The 17,689-nt window shown below is 41.7% G+C and overlaps 1 protein-coding gene across 5 annotated transcripts in view; it reads right to left on the reverse strand.

Annotated features, from left to right (window-relative positions):
* The window catches only part of inpp4b (inositol polyphosphate-4-phosphatase type II B), a 501,746-nt gene that overhangs the window by 443,279 nt on the left and 40,778 nt on the right, over positions 1–17,689 (reverse strand). For 2 of the 5 annotated variants that reach the window (XM_057844280.1, XM_057844279.1), the window contains exon 3: positions 8,510–8,628. In XM_057844280.1, the coding sequence (XP_057700263.1) occupies positions 8,510–8,628 (119 nt within the window). The other 3 variants (XM_057844282.1, XM_057844283.1, XM_057844284.1) reach the window with 3 other exon arrangements.

Consider the following 17,689-nt stretch of genomic DNA (forward strand, 5'->3'; position numbering starts at 1 on the left):
AGCTTTTCCAAGTCTTTTCCTCGCCTTTCAAAATGGTCTTGTGCTGAATGGAATGCAATATTAAAAATGCATTTATTCAGTACGACTGGGCAAAATTACTCCATAATGGTCAAAACTGCCAGCCAGCCAAACCAGCCGACGTCAGAGCGGGCGTCTGCTCGTGGCCAAGCCGAGGAAAGCGCATTCTAGGCGGGCATGCCTTAATCGCCCAGCGATCATGGTGTGCGACAAGCTGCCGATTTTCGACCGTGTAACCTTCTCGGTGGATGGACAGGGAGTATTTTCACCCATAAAATGCAAGCCACCTTATTAAAACGTGTGCCATGATCCCAGTATTTGAAATAATATAAAACATGTAGCTTGCTGACCTCACAATGGTCCCACAGTTGTCGAACAGTTTGGCCATTATCCGCGGTGATCAGGAACTTTTTGAAACCCCAAATGGATCACACGCCTCCCCCTGGTGCAGCAACAAAAGCCTGCAGCATACAGGGCTGGAGTGATATGAAAAATAAACGAAATAATCCTCAAAAATAGGCCGAATCCCTAGTCGTTCTGCATACTGTAGTATTGGCTGTATACTGAAGATGATTATCCCTCTGACGTCACATTCGCATTCTTCATCAATCCAGGAAGTCACTCATTTTCATGGCGCGGGATTAAAAATTTTTAATATATTGATCGCTTCCACATACATCTAAGCGGTCTTTCAGGACCATTAAATACCACGTGAAATATGAAATAAACATGCTGTCTCCCGTCATAGGCACTTAAAATCTCTAATATTTAGTACATGTTTTGACCTACGGAGGCAGCCATGTTTTATGGGCGCAATACACGCTAGGGGTGATGACGTGGTTGGGTTGGACTGAGGGAATAGCTTTTCTAGCAGGCAAGCAAATCTAGTATGACGAGTGGCATGAATTTGTCACATTGTTTTGTTACAGAGCTGTGGGATAACAACATCATACCTGCATCCAATTCTTGATCATCAGTAGTGTCTTTAAACCAATCCTAGGCGGCTTGCCGAGATATTGACTTGCTGCCATTTAACAGTTTGTATATCCCTTAATTGCTAGTTGCATCATTGCCTTTTTTTTTTTCCATTTGTCTGCAGCGCTGCCCGTTGACGTCACACCCCGGAGTACATTTCGTCGTCAACAACAATGGCCACCTACTAGTTAAAGTAATTTTTCAAATAGGGGTTTGGATATCAAATTATTATAACTCATACTAACATTTATCTTTGAAGAACTACAAGTCTTTCTGTCCGTGGTTCCCTTCAAAAGTGACAGCAGCACAAACAAAACTTTTTAGAGCATAAAAGAATGACATTTTTATATAAATTTGCATTTGATGGGGGGGCCAACAACACAGAGGTGACAAAATAGGCCCGGACCTTATAGGGTTAACCTCCACACATCTAACCCAGTCCCACTTCTGCCCCACTTTTAAAACAGCTGCAATTCCAGAACCCCGCCAGACTAAAGGGATTAAAGGCTATCACATTCCCTTTCTACTGACCAGTCTTGTAAGAAAAAAAAAAATCATCCAAAAGCAGGAAAAGACAAGTAGCACCTGGCACGTTCTGTCATTGATCTTCCAAATGATAGCTTCACATCATGTAGCGAGGCCACGTAAAACATTGATCGCCCAGAGCTGAAAGCAGCTGCTGGGAACGTCACACAGACATAAGTTCTGCTAAATTGGAATAGCTAAGTCATTTGTTGCCATTGACGATGATAAACATTTTTTTTTTTTTTTTTTACTTAAACCTTTATAGAGCAGTGATTTAAAGCAACCATTGGAAACTTTTCAGTTTTGGTCGATTTGCGACACCGGTGGACAAAAGCGGTAGTGTTTTGCCTTAAAGTGCCTGTGACACAAAAAACCATTTTTATTTCATAGAAAAAGAGCATAAAATATCGCATGTAATAACATGCGGTATTTTATGCTCCTGAATGAAATGGAGCGCTTGGATGTGTGTGGAAGCGATTGATATATTTATTAAATTCTTTAAATCCCGTGCCATGAAATGAGTGACTTCCGGCTGGAGTTGAGGAGGCGAATGTGACGTCAGCGGTAGAGATTACAGTATCACAAAAGTGAGTACACCCCTCGCATTTCTGTAGATATTTATTGTGTTATTGTTTTGTTTTTGAATGGGATTTCGAGGGGCGAAAAAAAAAAAAAAAATCAATTTTCAAAATGTATGTAGTCCTACAATTTTTGACCAAATTACATAATTTAGGTATCAAAAATTCCGGGACGGTGAGGGGCATAAAAACTGTATACAGAATTTGAAAAAGATTTACGGTTCCCCGAAAATTTGACAAAAATCTGCCCATTCATTTTTAATGGGAAATATCTCATTCACTTTCAATGGGATTTCCAATACAATTTACATTGCATTGTTGCCATTGGCGGCCATGTATGTCAAACCTATTGATGCTAATGTACTTGGATTCCAATGACGCATCTGTGAGTCGATGCCATTGACGGCCATGGACGTCCAAATTTTTTCCCCATTCATTTTCGATGGGTAAAAAAAAAAAAAATCCCCAAATCAACAGGAAATGACCAGATATCAACAGGACGTGTCCCCCAAATGTCCCCGAATCCATTGATGCTTATGGAGGGTGCTGCCATTGACGTCCAAATATTTTCCCCATTCATTTTCAATGGGTAAAAAAAAAAATGTCGCCAAATCAACAGGAAATTACCAGATATTTATAGGAAGTCTCCCCTAATTGTCCCCGAATCCATTGACGCTTATGGAGGGTGCTGCCATTGACGTCCAAAGACGTCCAATTTTTTCCCCATTCATTTTCAATGGATATAAAAAAAATGTCCCAAAGCCAACCTGGGCGGGGTTAAGATCTGTATCACTACAGAGCAAAGACCCAGAGTAATTTCTCCAGAAATTGCAGTTTCTAGTTAATTATATCGTTTCATGGGACAACACAGACAAAATGACACTTTGACACAATGATAAGTAGTCTGTGTGCAGCATATAGAGTTCATTTATTTTCCCCTCAAAATAACTCAAGATATAGCCATTATTATCTAAACCCCTGGCAACAAAAGTAAGTACATCCCTATGAAAAAACGTTCATCCCTAAATTTCCAAATTGAGTACTACTTGTCATTTTCCTTCCAAAATTTCACGTGACTCGTTACAGGGGTGCTGTCAGCATTGCTGCAGAGATTGAAGGGGGGGGGGGTCAGCCTTTTAGTGCTCAGACCATACACCGCACTCTTCATCAAATTGGTGTGCATGGCTGTCACCCCAGGAGGAAGCCTCTTCTGACGACGGTACACAAGAAAGCCCGCAAACAGTTTGCAAAGACATGTCAACAAAGCACGGGCTTTCTTGTGTACAGTCTTCAGAAGAGGCTTCCTCCTGGGGTGACAGCCATGCACACCAATTTGATATAGAGTGCGGCGTATGGTCCGAGCACTAACAGGCTGACCCCCCCACCTCTTCAATCTCTGCAGCAATGCTGACAGCACTCCTGTAACGAGTCACATGACATTGTGGAGGGGAAATGAAAAGCAGTACTCCATTTGGACATTTAGGGATGTACGTAGTTTCTATGCGTTGTACTCACTTTTGTTGTCAGGGGTTTAGATATTAATGGCTATATTTTGAATTATTTTGACGGAAAAATAAATTAACTATTATATAAGCTGCACACAGACTACTTTTGATTGTGTCAAAGTGTCATTTTGTCAGTGTTGTCCCATGAAAAGATATACTTAAATATTTGCAAAAATGCGAGGGGTGTACTCACTTTTGTGTTTACATTGTGTCTTCATAATACATACATGACTATGGCATGCAGAAGGCATGCGGATTCAGCTGATTTTGTGGATTAATTCGTTCATTTTTTGCGTCACGCCAGCCCAATGTGCTGTAGGTTTTTGTTGCTACACCAATGAGAGTCGTGTGAGGCTTTTTGGATTTCCAAAAGATCCTGTTCATCGCGAAGAATGGGCAAAACAAGTCCGTCAATTTAGAGACCATTGGACGGATGACGAAGTGAGTAAGTTTCGTGTTTAATGTTATGTCAAATACTGGGATCATGGCAAACTTTTAATAGGGAGGTGGCATGCATTTTGTGGGTGACAATATTCACTGTCCACTGAGAAGGCCATTCGGCTGACGACCAGCGGCTTGTGGCACACCATGGTCGACGGCCTATAAAGGCGTGCCCGCCTAAAGAGCGCTTTCCTTGGCTTGGCACCAAGCTGCCCCCCCGCTCCGATGTCGGTTTGTCCACTGAGAATGCGTCATTTTCAGTGTTCATTCTCCTTTGCGTCCCGGTGATGAGCACCGCCTGCCTGCCATGGCCACAGCAGAACAACGAGCCGTAACTTGCTCGCCGCCGGGCGTTGGCCGTTCGGTGAAGGCCGTCACACTCACTGCTGTGTGTGACATGAGTTGGAGTAGTTTTGTGTGATTTTTCGTTTTCGAAAGGCGAGAAAAAGACTTGGGAAAAGCCGCTCAGTTCGGATTAGCATGTCACCTAGCTTTCACGCCTCCTGCTTTGTTTATGCGCTTTCCTCAGTCTCCGAAGCTGGGAAATGACAAAAGCCAGTGGCATAAAATGCCGTTCAGGAGGTTTAAGAAGTCAGCAGTTTTGACCAATATGAAGTAATTTAGCCCTGCCTTACTGAATAAATGCATTTTTAATATTTCATATTATTATTTATCATGACTATACAATTTATTTAGCAATAGGGGAAAAAAATACTTGAGCAGATAGATAAAAACAATGACATTTCGTTGCTCTCTGTCGCATTTTCCTCGTTCTGAAACTTCTTCCTCCATTGGGCTTAAATCTAAATCCGCTGAAATCGTTACTTTGCCGACGTTATCACCCATATGGCGGCACTAGAGCGCCATAATGACAGGAGTAGCTACAGTTCAGATTTAAAGACTCATTTCTCATCATTTGCGCTTTGCCAAATTGTTGTATATAGTCTAATCGTCTCAAAATATGATTTCAATTCACATAAAAATGCCATTTAAGATTTTTTTTTTTTTATGGTGTCACAGGCACTTTAAAATCATTACACTGCTGTAATTATTTTGCTCTCAGCTAATTAAGATATGATTTTTGTCCAAAACAAAATCAAATGCTATTCTCTCATCAAGGTATAGATAAGGGTACCTGTGTTGCCTATTGGATGGCTTCCAACTGTGTCCATCTTTTATTGATTGGTTAAATTTTTCATTATTTTTTTTGTTACAAATAAACAAATGTATACTCACAAATATCCACTTTACTCCCAAAACGATGACTTTATTCTAGCCTAATTACTTGCCTTTTAAAAAACTAACATTTTTTCATTCGTTTGCTGCTAATGAGCACAAAACACAAGCGATCATTAGCTCCAAAAGGATTAAACGTCTATCTCCGTCAAAGAGAAACTCATACGCCAGTCCAGAATCGTCAGTACAGTAATTGAGTTGTAATGACGGCGACGGTTCGTTTGAGAAAAATCCTCAAGATTAGACAGGTTTCCAAATTAGAGGCAAAGAAAAACAACGCCATCTCCTGGAGCTGCTTAGTCACTACTCTTCCTTCAAGCCCATCCAAAACAAGTTGTTTACTTTCCAATCTCATCCCAACAACATTCCATGCGAAGTCAACTTAACCTTCCAGCGTTGCCTTCATTTGTTTTCAATCTGGAGTTAACCTACCCTGCCTGGAATTCCAAAACAATCCATGCCGTCTCCAAGTCCTCCACACCGCCAGCCATGAAGTCCAAAAAGCACTGAGACGAGTGTCTGCAAAGCCAGCACTCAGTATCCTACCACATCCTGTCTTTCCGGCGCACACGAGCGCACACACAGACGATTCCTTGACAGGCGGGTTGGGGGCCGTCGTAACACAGCTTTGAATGAGACTGTTGTTTTAGTGGATTAGTGGGAACATAATTCCAGTCTACGAGTGGATTTGGGGTGTGTGAGTTTCTTGAGTGGAGCAGCTGCGACTCAATGGAGACACACTGTCAAACTCACATGGATATAAAGAAACCACTCCTAGGAACACATGCCCGAGTGCTCCGGTACCGTCCTGTCCTAACCTGCCCTCATTAATTTACTGCGCATTGCGTCGAGGACCTGGCAGGGTGGAACACCTCCCGGTGTAACGTTCCTGTTCTGTCCTGTTCGATTTGATGCCGGTCGCGTCATTTTTTTCACATTGCTTAGCACTGCTTGGCTCAGTGCTTCTGTCCCGTCTCTTCATTTTGTGTCAACTATGAGGATAAGATGCACCCAATTTGGGAGGAGTCAACTTTCTTACAGTGCGTGGTAGGCCTAAACGATATATCGCTTGAACATCGGCATCGCGATGTGCGGATGTGCAATACTCGCATCGTAAGGACGTGCAATATACAGTGGTATGAGAAAGTATCTTAACCATCTCTGCATGAAATCATCAAATAAGATCTGATCTTTGTCAAAATCACACAGATGAAAAAACAGTGCTTTAAACTAAAACAACCCAAACATTTATAGGTTTTTATATTTTAATGAGGATCGTATGCAAACAATGACAGAAGGGGAAAAATAAGTACCATCACATTTAATATGTTGTGCCACTCAAATCTCTGCATAAAATCATCAAATGCAAGCTGATGTTTGTCAAAATCACACAGATGAAAAACAGTGCTTTAAACTGAAACCAACCAAACATTCATAGGTTTTTATATTTTAATGAGGATAGTATGCAAACAATGACAGAAGGGGGAAAAATAAGTAAGTGAACCATCACATTTAATATTTTGTGCCGCCCCCCCTGGCAGCAATAACTTTAACCAGATGTTTCCTGTAGCTGCAGATCAGGACAACTCTTAGCGCATTCTTCTCTACAAAACTGCGGTAGTTCAGTCAGATTCCTGGGATGTCTGGCATGAATCGCTGTCTTTAGGTCATGCCACAGCATCTCAATGGGGTTCAACTCTGGACTTTGACTTGGCCACTCCGGAACGTGTATTTTGTTTTTCTGAAACCATTCTGAAGTTGATTTACTTCTGTGTTTTGGATCATTGTCTTGTTGCAGCATCCATTCTCTTTTTAGCTTCAACTGTCTGACAGGCGGCCTCGGGTTTTTGTGTAAAACCTTTGAATTCATTCTTCCATTAATGATTGCAAGTTGTCCAGGCCCTGAGTTAGCAAAACAGCCACAAATCATGATGCTCCCTCCACCATGCTTTACGGTGGGGATGAGGTGTTGATGTTGGTGAGCTGTTCCATTTTTCCTCCACCCATGAAGTTGTGCGCTACCCCCAAACGATTCAACTTTGGTTTCATCAGTCCACAAAATGTTTTGCCATAACTTTTGTGGAGTGTCCAAGTGCCTTTTGCGAACATTAAACGAACAGCAATGTTTTTTTTAGACAGAAATGGCTTCCTCCTTGGATTCCTCCCATGAACACCATTCTTGGCCATGGTTTTACATACAGTTGATGTGTACACAGAGATATTGGACTGTTCCGGTGAATTCTGTAAGTCTTCAGCAGACACTCTAGAGTTCTTTTTTACCTCTCTGAGTATTCTGCGCTGAACTCTTGGCGTCATCTTTGGTGTACGGCCACTCTTTAGGAGAGAAGCAACAGTGCCAAACTCTCCATTTGTAGACAACTTCTCGGACTGTCGACTGATAAACATCCAAACTTTTAGAGATGGGTTTATATCCTTTTCCAGCTTTATACAAATCAACAATCCTTGATCGCAGGTCTTCAGACAACTCTTGACTGATTCATGATGCACATCAGACAATGCTTCTCATCAAGACAATTCTTACCAGGTGTGTGTTTTATAGTGGGCAGGGAAGCTTTAAACCACTCATCAGTGATTGGGCACACACCTGACTTAAATTGTTTGGTAAAAATTGGTCTCCTTTGGCAGAGGGTTCACTTACTTATTTTACCCCTTCTGTCATTGTTTGCATGCTGCCCTCATTAAAATATGAAAACCTATCAATGTTTGGGTGGTTTTAGATAAAACAGTCGCTGTTTTTACATCTATGTGATTTTGACAAAGATCAGGTCACATTTCATGGTGCTTTTATGCAGAAATGGAAGAAATTCCAAACGGTTCAGATACTTTTTCATGCCACTGTATATGTGCCCTGCCAATGGCTGGCAACCAGTTCACGGTGCACCCGGCCACCTGCCTGGAGTTGGCTGTGATAGGCTCCAGAATGCGACCCTCGTGAGGATAAGCGTTTCAAAAGATGAATTATTCGAATGTTATGCAAACTGATTAAAAATATGGCGTTAAAGGTGATGCAATGAAAAATGTTTGCTTGTTCCGTTCAGACCGTCAAGTTAATGCCTCACTCCAGTAGGAAAACATGAAAAAAATTGTGCATTAAGACCTGCAATCTGAACCTAGCCTAAGAGTGTAGACCTTAGAGTTAATACTCCTCTCCAGTTTTAAGTAGAACTGAAGACCTCGACATAAAACAGTAGCAACATTATCTATTCTTACCTCAACTATCTCCGTGCAGGCGAGGGAGACCGGGTGATCCTTATGGGGGTCCACCACCGCCACGTGGACCACCGAATTAGGCATCCTATCCTGGCTTGAGGCCACCAGGTTGTTGCATGCTTCACAGTGGGGGAAGGCAAAATGTTATTTTCAGGACTTTTTTTAATGTTATTTAATTCCTAAAATATAAACACGCAGACCAGGGGTGTCAAACCGATTCCACTAAGGGACGCAATGGGTCCTGGTCTTTGTTCCAATAGATCCAACACAGACAGTTCAAGCAATGAGGTTTCTGTTAGAACAAGCAGCACCTGACTGTAATCAACTGATTAGACACCAGATGGGTGAACAGGTACTCATCTAATTTGGTTGGAATGAAATCCAACACCCACTGCAGTCATTTGAGGACCGGTTTTAACGCCCACAATGTAGACATTTGTGTAAAAACATTAACCCTTTACTTACTACTATCGAAGTCGTCATCAAGACAGACAGACTGCCTGGCATTAGCTGCCACTGACGGCTATGGACGTCCAATTGTGAGAACATCATCATGAGCCTTGCATCGCGCATCGTGAATTTGAGTATATTTGTTAAATATAAATGCAGGCGTCAAATGGTTAAAATGTTCAGCTTTAAAGCAACACTTGGTAACTTTACAGTTTTGGTCGATTTTTTAGCAATGCTGGTGGACAAAAGCGGTAGTGTTTTGCCTTAATGAAGACTGAGTTTCCTATGAGGACCAGCGCTGCGTTTCCGATGATGAACAGCGCACACCTGTACAGTGTCGTAAAATCATCAATCAATCCAAAATCAACCTCCTGGTTCGCTGCAGATGGATTAAATTTATGTTTCCAGCAACTTTGTGAAGGATGAATATTAATAAGGCAATGAATCCAGTTGTGGCTAACAATAGCATATGACAGTTAGCAACCGTGTGGCTAAGGCTACGTCTACACTACGATAGATAGTTTTCTCCAGGGTATTTTGCTGACTATTTTTATACCGGTCCATACTTTGTTTAAGGTGCGTTTAAGGGCCCCCCTGCTTCTGCAAGGTATGCCTGCATTTGCGCAAACTACGCATGCGTAAAACGGAGAAGCGTCATGTGTTACGTCATTGCCCGCGCGGTTTACCTCTGAACCGGAAACTCATCCCTCACCAGCGGCAAATTTTGAAATTACTACATCTTCTAGACTGTCATTATTTTGTGATATATATGTGTTTTTATGACCTTAAATTGCCCAAAATTACCTTATTGCCTGGCATTGGCTTCCACTGACGGCCATAGACGTTCAATCCGTTTGAAGTGGGAGGGTGGCAGCGAATGAATGTTCATTCACTGCCACCCTCCCACTTCAAACGGATTGGACGTCTACTAGTGATAAACTCATTTCAATTCACAACAGAAGCTTGTTTATTAGTTGTTTTTAGAATATTCTAGAATGATTTCCTGACCAATGTATCGATAATCGTTGGATCGTTATCGTGAGCTTTGTATCGCAAATCGTATCGTATCGTGAGGTACCATGAGGTTCCCACTCCTACTGCTTGTGCATAAAAGTGGCAACAGTTTTGACAGGCAGAAATGTCTTGGAGAAAAAATAACTGATCGTGCGCCTCTTTGACTGGGGGTACCACGCAGGTCACTTTTCGGGGTTTAATTTTCCTCTATGCATTTTTATATACAGGAGGAGCCAGCCCAGCAGCTGGCTGATGTGAGACAACTCGGGGAAATGAGCTCTATAAAAAACGCTCGAGTGGATGGAAATTTTTGTGCCATTGAAATGAATGACTAATAGGGGCATTGAAAATGAATAGGAAATTTTGGCCATTAGAAATGAATTGGTTTGTTTTTGGCAAATTTTGGCCGAACAATGCGTTTTTAGGTAAAAACTCTGCGGAACTTTTGTTGGCCCTCAGTGTCTTTTTTTTTTTTTTTAATGTACACAGTTTTAAAAAATTGTCAAATTTACCGTAAGATACTGGCATCTGTGGTAGCTAGTAGTTTACCATTAAATGTACGGTGACAATGTAAAATATATCAAGGTATACCCAAAAAAAGTGTATAATTTACGGTAAAGTACCATCAGTTCTGGTAATCTGCATAGTAAAAAATATGGTGATAATGTAAAAATTAATATGATAATGTAAATAAATTCCGTATAATTTACAGGAAAATTATTTCAACTGTAGCTGCCAGCAAGGTTAAAGTCATTACGGTAATGGCAAAAAAAAACTTTAATTTACGGTAAACTACCGGTAACCACAGCTGAAGCTAGTTTACCTTTACACACAGTGTAAATGCACTGGCAGCTGTGGTTGCCAGTAGTTCACCGTAAAATTCAGAGTGTAAATCTAAATGTCATTACGGTACTGTATAATTTACGGTAAAATACTGGCAGCTGTGGTGTCCTGTAGTTTACCGTAAATTATACAGTTTTTTTCCCATTACCATAATGACTTAACCTTGCCGGCAGCGAAAGTTAAAGGAATTTTCCATAATTTTACAGATTTACATAATCGAATTGATTTTTACATTGTCACCGTTTATGTAACTGTAAATCACTGGCAACCACAGATGCCAATTTCCTACCGTACATTTTACATATTTTTAAAACAGTGTACATTTAAAAAAAATTAATAAATAAAGGACGCTAAGGGGCATAAAAGTTCTGCACAATTTTTACCTAAAAATGTACGGTTCGGCTAAAATTTGCCAAAAACATACCAATTCATTTCTAAACGTTTCCAATTCATTTTCAATGACCCTATTAGCCATTGATTACAATGGCACAAAAACATCCATCCACTCACTCCTATTGTTTTCCAACCCAAGTAACTTAATATCAACAGGGATTTACCCTAAATTCCCCCAAATTAACAGGAAGTGACACTGAAATGCCTCCAAATCAATACGAAGTGAACATGGCATTTTGAAGTTTCACTTTTCAAAAAATCCCCGTTTTAGGGCTAACGGTTATTTTTGCGTGTCAAGCGAAAGCCTACATAACACGAGAATTCCGATTGTTTTGGTGTATGAACGGGGCCGGTGGGTCAAACAATTTTTGCGAGGAAGAAACGCAACTGGGAAAAAAAATGAATAGCTTTGGCATTACATGCAAAGCTACCATCAATAACAACAAGAGTCGACCAAGTGAAGTCAGTTATTCATTTATTAGGCTGTCCCTCATCCCTGTCGGCCTTTCATTTCAAGGTCCAAGAAATCAAATGGCCCTGCCTAGGAACTGAAGGACAACCAGCTGATGCCATCACGACGGATATGATGCAATGCCGAGTGAATTAGAACCCATCTTTCAAACACAGTGTGCGCCGTTAGCCTTTCAAGTTAGTATTACCTATACAAGGGTGAACAATTATTTCTACAAACATATTGCATTGTTGTCGCGTCGGTCTTATCAAAGCAATCACGCTTTTGTTGTGTTATGAAGAGACGCTAATTAGTGAAACACAATAGACGCATGCAAGAAGTGGGGCAAATAAGTATTTAGTCAAGCACTAATTGTGCAAGTTCCCCCACTTGAAAATATTAGAGAGGCCTGTAATTGTCAACATGGGTAAACGTCAACCATGAGAGACAGAATGTGTGGGGGGGGGGGAAATCACATTGTTTGATTTTTAAAGAATTTATTTGCAAATCATGGTGGAAAATAAGTATTTGGTCAATACCAAAAGTTCATCTCAATACTTTGTTATGTACCCTTTGTTGGCAATAACGGAGGGCAAACGTTTTCTGTAACTCTTCACAAGCTTTTCACACACTGTTGCTGGTATTTTGGCCCATTCCTCCATGCAGATCTCCTCTAGAGAAGTGATGTTTTGGGGCTGTCGTCGGGCAACACGGACTTTCAACTCCCTCCACAGATTTTCTATGGGGTTGGGATCTGGAGACTGGCTAGGCCACTCCAGGACCTTGAAAAGCTTCTTATGAAGCCACTCCCTTGTTGCCCTGGCTGTGTGTTTGGGATCATTGTCATGCTGAAAGACCCGGCCACGTCTCATCTTCAATGCCCTTGCTGATGGAATGAGATTTTCACTCAAAATCTCTCGATACATGGTCCCATTCATTCTTTCCTTGACACAGATCAATCGTCCTGGTCCCTTTGCAGAAAAACAGCCCCAAAGCATGATGTTTCCACCCCCATGCTTCACAGTGGGTATGGTGTTCTTCGGATGCAATTGAGTATTCTTTCTCCTCCAAACACTAGAACCTGTGTTTCTACCAAAAAGTTCTATTTTGGTTTCATCTGACCATAACATATTCTCCCATTCCTCTTCTGGATCATCCAAATGCTCTCTAGCAAACCGCAGACGGGCCTGGACGTGGACTTTGTTCAGCAGTGGGACACGTCTGGCAGTGCAAGATTTGAGTCCCTGGCGGCGCATTGTGTTACTGATAGTAGCCTTTGTTACTGTGGTCCCAGATCTCTGTAGGTCATTCACTAGGTCCCCCCGTGTGGTTCTGGGATTTTTGCTCACCGTTCTTGTTATCATTTTGACGCCACGGGGTGAGATCTTGCATGGAGCCCCAGATCGAGGGAGATTATCAGTGGTCTTGTATGTCTTCCATTTTCTAATAATTGCTCCTACAGATGATTTCTTTACACCAAGCGTTTTGGCTATTGTAGATTCAGTCTTCCCAGCATTTTGGCTAGGGTTGTTCCGATCATGTTTTTTTGCTCCCGATCCGATCCCGATCGTTTTAGTTTGAGTATCTGCCGATTCCGATATTTCCCGATCCGATTGCTTTTTTTTTTTGCTCTCAATTCAATTCCAATCATTCCCGATAATTTTTCCCGATCATATACATTTTGGCAATGCATTAAGAAAAAAATGAATAAAACTCGGACGAATATATACATTCAACATACAGTACATAAGTACTGTATTTGTTTATTATGACAATAAATCCTCAATATGGCATTTACATTATTAACATTCTTTCTGTGAGAGGGATCCACGGATAGAGAGACTTATTACTTTGTATATTGTGACTAAATATTGCCATCTAGTGTATTTGTTGAGCTTTCAGTAAATGATACTGTAGCCATGCCTAAATGCATGATGGGAAGTGGAACCATGACTGTGCGTCGTGCTACCAATTGATATATCTTCTCTGTGTTGGGAAATAACAAGGTGTTAAGAAAAAGATCAATTGCTACCTTGCTTCCCCACATTGCTTCCCATATTTCTAATCGTAGGGAGAGGGATTGTAAGGCTTTAGCCAATTAAAAAAAGGCTCCAAAGGCTGCCAGAATTCACTCTACTCATTATACGCTGCCTTTTAGCTCTCTATATAGGTAAAACGGCGCCATTACAGATTGAGCACGACAATGCGTGAGTGGGTCGTGCTGCGCATGCATTAATTGCGTTAAATATTTTAACGTGATACATTTTTTTTTAAATTAATTACCGCCGTTATCGGGATTAATTTGATAACCCTACCTTAAGCCTAAACTAAAGACTCTGGATGAGTGTAACACATTATGTCTGTAACGTTAAATACAATTAGAATACGATTTAATTAAAAAACATATATATATTTTAAAAAAGCATGGCCGATATTTTTTTGCCGATTCCGATACTTTGAAAATGACGTGATCAGACCAGATCGATCTGCATCCCGATCGATCGGGACATATCTAGTTTTGCCTATTGCAGATTCAGTCTTCCCAGCCTGGTGCATGTCTACAATTTTGTCTCTGGTGTCCTTCGACAGCTCATTGGTCTTGGCCATAGTGGAGTTTGGAGTGTGACTGACTGAGCTTGTGGACAGGTGTCTTTTATACCGATAATGAGTTAAAACAGGTGCCATTAATACAGGTAACGAGTGGAGCCTTGTTAGAAGAAGTTAGACCTCTTTGACAGCTGGAAATCTTGCTTTTTTGTAGGTGACCAAATACTTATTTTCCACCATGATTTGCAAATAAATTCTTTAAAATTTTTTCCACATTCTGTCTCTCACGGTTGAAGATTACCCATGTTGACAATTACAGGCCTCTCTAATATTTTTAAGTAGGAGAATTTGAACAATTGGTGGTTGACTAAATACTTATTTGCCCCACTGTATATATAACTTACAACGCTGCTGTTTTACGACCAAAACTCTTGCCCCCTCTGTGATTTTCTCTTTGTATGAATGCATATTACAACTGCTGTGCATGAATACAAACATAACGACCTCCAATCTTAGGATTGAAAGGAACGAAAACTATACAATACATGACGACGGGGGACTGCGCCTTGAAGGGAAAGTAGATTATAGGCTGCCGCGCTCCACTTTACTGCAAAGGTCGCTTTTTTTTCATGTGGCGACCCACGTAGCATACCGTTCACAAAAGTGCGGTGCCCACGCTTAAGGTAGGCCGACCATATTTTGATTCCCAGAAAAAGAAGACACTCGGCTCAGCCTCGAGATACTTACATTTTACTTAAAGTTCACTCAAAGATCCCTATCACTTTAATACAGTTAAAGTGTGCCTCCGACGTTTGAATAGAAAAATTCAGTTTTATGGAAAAAAATCAAAATAAAATTACAGCTATATAACCAAAGTTGCTGAAAGGTAAGTTAAGCAAGTGTACATACTGATAGCCTGTGAGCTCCTGTAGTCACGACTCACGAAGTTGTGAATAAGAAATGACAGTTGACGCCAGTCTGTTACTGCGCACGAATGCGCAAATTTGTATCCAAAGTAGAATAAAGGTATTTTCGGCTTAACTGCAGTTTTAGGTAAATGAGCCATAGTCTATTCCACCTTTCACTGCGCTACGCCTTAAGCCTGAGTTATACTTCCGCGTCAGACCTACGCCGTCAAGGAAGAATCGAGTTACGACCCTACGCCGTAGCCTGACGCGCACCTCTCGATTTTTGTAACCTTCGCGTCGCGTAGACGCGTATGACGTAGCGAAAACGGACTGTGATTGGTCCGCTCACTGTTGTTTCCGGTTTAGCGCGAAAACACCGCCATTGTACAATAGAATCAAACATTGTTTTCTACACGCAAAAATGGACCAAGCTGACGGGAGTATCATCGAAGAGCAAGTCTCGTCAAGAAATTATTATTGTGATTGCCAAATGGCAAGGTCGGCGATCGAATAGATAAATAAATGGAAGAACCACCGAGACGTGGGTGGTCGGAATCGAGTGGCCACACGAAGCGGTGACCCAGTCGGCCAAAAACTGCCAACTTTTTATCACTTTATGTCGTATTTTTGGTTGGTGCACTTCATCATTTACTGTGTACATATGTTTCAAGTATATGAAGAATAAAGCACAGATTTGGTGTCAAAAGAGTTGTTTTGATCTTTAATTTTCAATAACAGACAGTTCACACACACAATACATCATCACTGATTGAGAGTGCCTCGGTGCTTTTTATGATAACCTTAAAATCAAGCCTCCCAACGCAGTTTGGGAAGTTCCCTAGACGCCAGAAATCTGCCATGGCTTCCCACTGGCTGGTTGTAGGACACGGCAAACAAATCGGGCTGGAGGGCTTTGCAGACCTTGAACGCAGTGCTCGACGCCAGTTTGAAGCTAGCCGCCACAGCTAGCTCTCTCCACCCGAGTCTAAAACTCTCTGTACGGCATCAAAAGTCGGCCAGACCGCCTCGAAACCGTCTTCTGCGTCGCCTGCCCGTCAACATTTGTATGTTCCATATTTATTCAGTGTTGATGAGCAGAATATTTACTTTCAAGAGTTCCATCTTGCATTGTTTATTTTTCTCCGACTAGCGGAAGTAAACAACCATGCCCCAAAACCGTACAAACATAACGCCACGTCCCTCTAGTGGCTTGGCGGTGAATTACAGAGCAACGCGTTCCCTCACCGCAGAACTATCGAATGTCGAATGACGCCGTAGTTGCTACGCCGTCACCGCAACGCGGGAGTATAACTCAGGCTTTAAAGTAGGGGGTCATCTCACAGTCCGCTTCAGTTATTCGCAGTTGGTCGCAGCGACACATGCAGGATCCAACGCCGGATTTAGGTTGAAAAAGTACAAAAGCGCTTCATTGGCTCACTCTTCTGTTGCGAATCCATTTGTATCATTTACACGAAATACGCGTGTTCGAGTGACGTTAAGGATTGGGAACCAGTTCAGGCGCCACTTTGGGCCTCAGGCTGTTTCATTCTCTGCCCCAATAGCGGCTTACCCGGCTTTTCAACCATCCATATACGATAGTGCCTTCGTTTCCTGGGCCAATAGAGGTATTTGCAGGCTCAGGGATCTTTACATAGAGTGGGGCAAATAAGTATTTAGTCAACCACCAATTGTGCAAGTTCTCCGACTTGAAAAAGATTAGAGAGGCCTGTAATTGTCAACATGGGTATACCTCAACCATGAGAGACAGAATGTGGGGAAAAAAAAAAAAAACAGAAAATCACATTGTCTGATTATTAAAGAATTTATTTTCCATACTCGAGTGGAAAATTAGTATTTGGTCACCTACAAACAAGCAAGATTTCTGGCTGTCAAAGAGGTCTAACTTCTAACGAGGTCTAACGAAGCTCCACTCGTTACTTGTATTAACTCATTATCGGTATAAAAGACACCTGTCCACAATCTCAGTCAGTCACACTCCAAACTCCACTATGGCCAAGACCAAAGAGCTGTCGAAGGAAACCAGAGACAAAATTGTAGACCTGCACCAGGCTGGGAAGACTGAATCTGCAATTGGTAAAACACTTGGTGTAAAGAAATCAACTGTAGGAGCAATTATTAGAAAATGGAAGACATACAAGACCACTGATGATCTCCCTCGATCTGGGGCTCCACGCAAGATCTCACCCCGTGGCGTCAAAATGGTAACAAGAACGGTGAGCAAAATTCCCAGAACCACACGGGTGGACCTAGTGAATGACCTACTGAGAGCTGGGACCACAGTAACAAAGGCTACTATCAGTAAGACAATGCGCCGCCACGGACTCAAATCCTGCACTGCCAGACGTGTCCCCCTGCTGAAGAAAGTACACGTCCAGGCCTGTCTGCGGTTCGCTAGAGAGCATTTGGATGATCCAGAAGAGGACTGGGAGAATATGTTATATTCAGATGAAACCAAAATAGAACTTTTTGGTAGAAACCCAGGTTGTCGTGTTTGGAGGAAAAAGAATACTGAATTGCACCATACCCACTGTGAAGCATGTGGGTGGAAACATC

This window comes from Corythoichthys intestinalis, chromosome 8, assembly GCF_030265065.1.
Source record: "Corythoichthys intestinalis isolate RoL2023-P3 chromosome 8, ASM3026506v1, whole genome shotgun sequence".
NCBI classification, from domain to species: Eukaryota; Metazoa; Chordata; class Actinopteri; order Syngnathiformes; family Syngnathidae; genus Corythoichthys; species Corythoichthys intestinalis.